Below are 7754 nucleotides of genomic sequence, written 5' to 3'. Positions count from 1 at the left end.
AAACCTGTAATGAAAGCAAAAGGCTAAAAACGCAATATTCTATGCCTAGAAAAAATATTTTGTCCAATTTGATCTTTTAAAGCATATCTGCATATTATATGCTGAAAAAGAATTTAAAAAAGCACCAATTTTTAGACTTTTCAGCAATTTATCACGTTAGGGTTATCACAACATTTGTGCCTGATTTTTTTCATATAAGCAAGTAGTTTAGAAAGTAAAGGGGTAGGGCATTTTTGCCCCATCACTCCCCTAGCCTTTTAGCTAGCCACTCAGACCACAACCTTTATAGGGTAAAGGCAAGTATGAAAAGTATGGGACTTATGGGACGATATGGCATTTTTGGCGAGTTGACAAACTTATAACATATAAAATAGAATTATCTTTTTTTCCCTATTACTTAGGTGGACATCACAAATATCTGGTGTTAGATTCATTTGGGCACGAAAATTAGATTTGGCCAGTCTATCGGCGAGTAAAACAAAAAATTGGGCTATTTTACTAATTTTTAGATGCCAAGTTCCAACCATACCAACGCGGGTTCCAACAGTTTCGAGGCTGAAAAAATCATCCCAAAAATGGTTTCCAAATTAAGTCACAATTCGTTTTCCTAGACAAAAAATCCGGTAGGCAAATTTCATTCTTTGTTATTTCTATAATCTATTGCCGATTGCTATCTATGCCTTATTGTCTATTGTCTGTGCATCGTCCAGTTATCAATGCGCAACACAAAGTTTTAGAAGTTGAATACAAAATACTGCAAGTTTTCAACTTCGTCCAAAGTCTTAATTCACTTCTTTGCTGAGGCTAGGGCAACTAGGCCGCATCATGTCGCTCATTTAGTGCACCGCTATAGAATAGCATTTCGAAAAGAAAGAGGATTCTGCGATGGCCGAAGAAAATGATGAAAACGACTTATTACCTGAGTGATAGCTACCTACAGGCGAAACCTGTAGCTATGGCAGAAATACGAAATATTTGGTGTTAGAGTCAGCCCGACCGACGTTTTTTCTTTGGTATTTTTGATCTATCGAGTCGGTAAATGTTACAGTCAAATATCCATTTTTGCTATCAAACCGCTATCAATGCATTTCGCTTTACAAACTAGTTGTGCCTCCCCCACCGATAACAAGATTTAAAACAACCTGTAAAGCGTCACTTAAACAGAGCTCCAAGTGTGTTTAAGACGCACACATCCTCCTGCAGGTGTAGGCACTTTAGAATATTGTCTGGAATATTAGACCAGGTGAAATTACATTGCAGTTTCTCGTCCACTGTCCATATGTGTGAGTACGTGCATGGAAGGTTTCGTTATTTTCAAAATTATTTGTGCAAAAATGTTCATGTTACATACAATAATAAAGCTTTTATTTAAGAAATTACTTGATCTGTATATGATCTGGAAAAAAGCATAACCAATTAAGATTGATAATTTCGTATTCAATAAAATCAAACACGACTCAGCGCGTTATTATTATTCAAATTACTACAATCATTTAGAAAAAAGTAAAGTAGCTTTCTAATTCAACTCATACCTCGGGAAAAAGCAAAGCAACAAAAAATCTTCAAATACACAAATAAAAAATGTTTGTTGCATTGTTGAATGTTATTATGCACATGTGTGAAATTAAAGTGTTTGTTGTAACAGATTTCAAATTGCTTGTCAAAACTACCGTTGCTATTGTTCACGTGATCGACTCTTTAAAACATTACATCATTATTACATAAATCCGCTTACCCACTGCTCAGTCATCCCCAAGCCATGCCAAGGTAAGTGTGACCACTAACTTCATTTAACCCTATTTTGTCCAGGTTTTTTGAACATAATATGACCGGGAGGTATAATCCGCCCCAGCCCTCAATAACTTTCCATAGTCTTGTCCGAATTGAATCAAACTTAGCAAACTTATAGTACGTTACAAAAGGAACAAAATTGCAGCAATATGCCCATATCTGCCTAAAATTCAATTACTTTAGTTATAGAGCGAATTTTTGCAATCTGTTTGAAGTTTCTGAAAGCTAATAAGTGTTATTTAACATAACTTCTGCTTTTAACATAGATCGCAGGAAAAAATTGCCCGAAAATCCGTTTTTATCGATTTTCGTGTAAAATCCGCAAAAATCAGGAAGTCGGATAAATCACGTTTCCAAAACATGCAAAATAATTCTTCTTGAACGAGAATGTGTTGTAAGTTTCAAGTTCTTAAAAATATCCTAACAGGAGTTATTATATTTTCACCATTATAACGATTTCACAGAGATTTTTAAGGGTAGTTTCCAGTAATATCCAATATCAAAGCCTCTGAAAGGTATGGGACCTAAAAAAACGTTACGTCATTTTTAGTACACATGCATGATGATGTTGTCATAGCTACGTTATGAATGATACTATTACTACTGAGCAATTATTGCAGTAACATAACAATATATTCTTTTTCTGTTATTCGTAATATATTGGAAGAAGATGCTTGCTTAATAGCAGTGGAGGAAATGGCAGGTATTTGACAAGGTCTATTTTTACAAACTTATTATTTTCTATTTTGTTACTTTTGTCTTTTTAATTTTTTTCTCGTCTGATTACCAATACAGAAATGTTATATTACTTCAAGGCAATAACAAGAAAATATTTAAAAAGGTGCAAGCTTGTTAATAATAATAGTATTTATATCTGACTCTATTTTGTCTGTATTTAGCCTTGACGTATTTAGCTTACGTTAAATGTAGAGATGCACATCCTGATCCCGTCCAAAAAAACATCCAATTGGTGAAAAGTAAAAGAATAAATAAAATAACCGCAGACACTGACGCACACTCACTGCGCACACTCACTGCGCACACTCACTGCGCATGCGCACAACCAACACAATGATACAACTATTACTTACCACAAATAAACATTTATCTCTTTATATCAATTAAATTATTTATTTTCACGTATGTTTAGTTTTGACTCTGGCATATCTAATAACACCACAGTGACAATTAGTTACTTTATTCTTCACATTAAATTTGTAACAAAGATGTTTTTATCTGATATTCAAATTTTTTATCTTCCAATATTACCAATTTCACCTCTGAGTTATTTTACTTTTGTTAGCATTTCATACTTCGGATTTTTTTTATTCAGTGTTTTGTTTTTTTACATAAATGCAGTTATTTCCCTTCATCTATTAACATTTTGGTGATCGAAAAGGTAATATTTAGCTGCCTTGAACAGGAAAGATATTTTTTTCCACAGCAAATATATTTGGAATTTATGTGATCCAAATTATGTTTTCTATATATCAATTCTGTTAAAATACTGAAAAGTTTAAGAAACTTGTACAACATTTGAACACTCCTTATCATGTTTGTTAAGAATAGAAATTTGGAAGAAAAAAATATTAAAAAAAACTTGAGCATTAAACCACAAAAACGCAATAAGAAAGAATTTGAATAATTTCAATTCACACAATATTTTTTGGTCGTACGTTTGACCATTCCTAGTACGGGTTACGCGCAGGGAAGGTCAAGATGGTTGCAATTTTGAAAAAGCTATACCTAGCAGAACAAAGTGACACAGCGAAACGTGTGATTTCATTTTTTTCGCAAACGCGCAACTTTTCTGTACGAGAAGTTTAAGCTTTTATTTATCTTTAATACAAATAAATCGCTACCGTTTGCGGTTTACAAAATACAACTATTAACATAAAAAAATCCTTAAAAAAAAATTGAATTGAAAATTTTTTTTCACGCTGAAGAAAGTTGTGTTAAGTCGGTTGTGTGTTGTTACTCACATACGTGTTATCTTCTTGTTGTTAAATGGTTCTGTTACATGAACCTTACAATAATGTAATACCTATATGATGAAAAATAATAGTTTTTTCCAATACATAATTGGGTACCGTCAATCGGAATTTCATGTTCTTCTATCAGTTTATCGGAATTTGTAGCTGTATAAATGACACAGCGAAAGTTTTTTCTTGTTTTCAAAGTGAGACAAAAGTAGTCATAGAATGTTATTGAACAATCAAGAAAATTATCTTCAAACACACTGCAACCCTTCGAAGTTAAGCTAAATAGTCTGGCCAAAGCGTATCTAGTGTTATAAAGTTTATAAAATCGGCTTCCTTCAATTTGATACATGGTATTTGGCTTTAACCGCACAACAAATCTGTGTAAGCGGTTTTTCAATGATAACGATGTATTAATGAATTCCTCGCCTTTGATTGCCAAATGTTTTGGTAACTCCTTTTTAATATTGTTTTTAATTATTTCCCAAACATTATCAGAAAGGTAAACTTCTTTCTTCTGCTCCGAGAGAGTTTTTTCTAACATCTTCAAATATTCGTTAAGAACTGCTCTGTATTGGGCTTTGGATGTATCATCTTTTCCCTCGCATACGTTTTTCAATATTAATTTTAACCAAGGCAGCCCCCCTACAAAATATCCGAAGTTTTTTTCATATTCGGTTAGGGAACGTCGAAAAAGACTTTCGAGAAGAATGTGTGATAGACGCTCAGCTTTTACTTTTACCAACTTAACAACTTTTTTCTGGTAAAAATTTATTTCTGAATATTCCCGTTCGACTGCGTGACTGTGTAATATGTCGATATTCTCTTTCATTTCTTGATTATCTGATTGATTAATAATTTCCCTGACAACCACTTCACTTTCTAATTCCTCAATCACCTTTTTCATTTCTTGCATATCTGTATAATAAATATGTTCCCTGACAACTGCTTGACCTTGTAATATCTCGATTCTCTCTTTCATTTCTTGCATGATTGCATAAATTCTTTTCACAGTTAAAGATAAATGACGTGAAAGATTGTCCACCTAAAAAGGAATAATGTAAAACAATAATTCATATTCGCACATTTGTACGAGCTTGCGCAATTTGTTCGTGTCCTCATATTGTTGCGAATATTTCCTTAGCAAATTTAATGAAAGATAAACGCAAAAAACATCAATAGCAAAAACATGCCACATGCAATACCTACAATCTTATAAAAGGACTTTAAAGCTTGGTTAGATGCTAATAAATATGTTTAAGACATTATAACAAGATTTGTTCAAAGTTTATGATGCCTGTTTGTGTCTAAGCATTTTTGCTAAACACCATCTCTAACAACGTGATTTGTCTCTGTGTTAATAATGGCAGCTTGTAGTCCTGGGACCGTTTAACATTTTTTAGAAACTGGGAGCGGGGCTATTTAATCGAAAATCGGATAAATCGCCGATTCTGTTCATGAGTATAACATGAAGTTATAGTAAATCTGGTAGTGTTTGGAATACAATGTGTGCAGCCATTTGAAAGTCTTTTTGTCTCTTTTCCGTTCTCAATTAATTGTTTGTGAAAACACTCAACAGGTTATAAATTTGAAGATATTGTCTATGTTTGAACAAAGGTCTCATAAGCGACGTTACACCAGTTACAAATCAGTTTCTATGGTCAAATCAGTTTTGGCTAATAATAAATTTGAAGTATTTATACAAGACAATGCATTCAAAATGGAGTAAATATTAAATTTAAAAGATAACCAGACACAAGGAAACAGACACATGGTAAAAATAAATCTAAAAAAATCTTACTGCCACTATATACCTTTCGTCCAGAAAACTTCTTGTCTTACAAAATGTTAGTACTTACATTTGCAGTGGTGGGTTGAGGATTTAAACAAAGTTTGCGAAAGTCCCTCCTGCTAGTTTACGTCTAAAACTATTAAAAATTATAAAAAATTTTGACGGTCTGTTGGTGATAGGCAGGACAAAAGAGAAAGCATTGAATTCGAGGTGTATAAAAATTGTTCTGTTTAGAAATGTGGGATTTCCAATAAATAAGTAGAAGTTATTCCTGAAACCCACTCAAAAGATGGAATTCTTAGAGATAATAGCACACAACATTTATTTTCTAATAAACAAGTTTATTCTTTTCTAAAGCACTTTAGGTGAAGATGGAAAACGTGTCTATTTACTTACAAGGAAAAATCAGAGTATTACATCAACAAGCTAGAGCTTTTGGCAGTAGAGTGTGCAATAAAACATTCACAAAAGGGACAAACATGGGCATTCTACATTTGTATATCGACACCATACAGCCTTAAGCTACCAGGTGAAAATTGGATGAACAAAAAAAATGAAAATTAAACCACATAACAAAAATGATTTGGCTGTGTTTACAAAAAAATAAAGCCACACTTGCTGCAGAATGGATGCTAACGTCGCTGAACAAGCATGCCTACAGAGAACCTTGACGAAAACCATACTTAATCGAGTGGGAACAATCACAATAAGTGTGTAAGAAATTGGCAAGTAGGTAGGGCAGGCCAGACATAAATTGTTTTGTTTCGAGAGCAAAGAAATAACTCTGCAGAAACTTTTCTTGAAATCCAGAACAAAAAAATTGGTGTACAAATGCATTATAGCAAAACTAGAAGGGGGTGTATCTATATCTTTCCCTTTATTTTAGTATTCTGGGAAGGGTTATGCAAAAGTCACAACAACAAAAAACATTCTAAATGCATTCGTTATAACTCTTCTTTGGCCAGGGCTAATGGAAATGGTAATATATCACCCAGTTATTCTTCCACACAAGGACTTTCTCTAAAGAAACCACCAAGAACAAGTACATTGACTACTCCGACAGAAACAACTCTCTCCCGGGATTTTTTTTGCTGACTGTGTCAGCATTCCATACAACAGCCCTACTTAGACAACCATTAATATACAGACATGTGTAGCACACAGGATTATCTTCAACTAATTTAGAGTATGCTAACATTACTCAACGGTAATGAGTTAAAATATGTTGTTTTAAACCTAAATTAAAAATTCAAAGATTTGGTTTATAGAGGAACCAGCAGGATTGATCTGCCTTTGTTTATAACAACCCATTTTCTCCAAGGCTAACACAATACTCAAATAATATACTTAATTTATTATTATTCTTAAAGTACTCAGAGGACATTGTATTTTCTCTCCTACAATGTAGGAAAAAATATTGTTTCAAAAGCAGTAGTGGAATAATTAACTTAAGTAGTAATTATGGGTAAAACTAAATTTGAAACTTCAAATTTTTAATTTATGAATCAGAAACTTCAAACTTTGACCTGAAACCGAAACAAAGAAATTGTAAGCAAATATTTTAGGACAACATTTTAAGTTTTTCTTGATGACACAGCAAATTTAATGATGCTGTTGTTTCTGTATGCCATCCGCAAGTGTATTAGATGCATTTCTGTTTAGAAAAGTTTGTTAGATAATGGAAGTAGCAAAAGTGAAACTTAAAACGTTGACCCCTGGCCATAGAGGTTTATCTTTTTTATGCTTACATGGTTAAACACAAGAAGAAAAAAATTATACTTACAATAAAATTTGGGAATACAAAGTTTAGCGCCAACGAAAGTGCTACAGTGCTACACCTACAAAAATCAACCTGAACTGATTGTTTTTTTAAAATGACTCAGTTAAATAACATTTGGACAATAAAATAAAGTCATGTAATTTTGTATTGCATTTTTAATTAAAATTTTAGCTATTTTGCTATACCTCTGACTACAGTATAACTTGCTGTCTTTGTCTCTTTTAATCCATCGTTTATGAATTAACAGTCTGATTAATATATTTTAATTAATATTTAGATACCAGGAATATTTTCACGCAATGGTGTGCATGGCTTAGTTCACTTAGTTCCATTGAGTTATTTGGTTTTAAGCTTTTCATCATACCCTCGTCATAGTCTTTTGCAGAGGGTGAACCTTATATCGGGTGTAAAT

General features: G+C 32.8%; 1 protein-coding gene across 2 annotated transcripts; it reads right to left on the bottom strand.

Annotated features, from left to right (window-relative positions):
* Window positions 1–3653: 3653 nt before the first annotated feature.
* On the bottom strand, window positions 3654–7547 carry LOC130629924 (uncharacterized). 2 transcript variants are annotated; one of them, XM_057443301.1, is made up of 2 exons: window positions 7346–7547; window positions 3654–4815 (listed from the first exon to the last, which is right to left on the bottom strand). In XM_057443301.1, exon 2 carries the CDS (start codon window positions 4759–4761, stop codon window positions 3808–3810), a length of 954 nt encoding a protein of 317 aa, XP_057299284.1. In that variant the 5' UTR covers window positions 4762–4815; window positions 7346–7547; the 3' UTR covers window positions 3654–3807. The 2 variants fall into 2 exon arrangements, with proteins under 2 accessions (XP_057299284.1, XP_057299283.1); XM_057443300.1 differs by lacking the exon at window positions 7346–7547 and adding an exon at window positions 5630–6686.
* Between the last annotated feature and the right edge of the window lie 207 nt (window positions 7548–7754).

Source organism: Hydractinia symbiolongicarpus, chromosome 2, assembly GCF_029227915.1.
Source record: "Hydractinia symbiolongicarpus strain clone_291-10 chromosome 2, HSymV2.1, whole genome shotgun sequence".
Taxonomy (NCBI): Eukaryota; Metazoa; Cnidaria; class Hydrozoa; order Anthoathecata; family Hydractiniidae; genus Hydractinia; species Hydractinia symbiolongicarpus.
The sequence above is the reverse complement of the archived record's forward strand: the minus strand, read 5'-3'. Positions and strand labels throughout refer to the sequence as shown.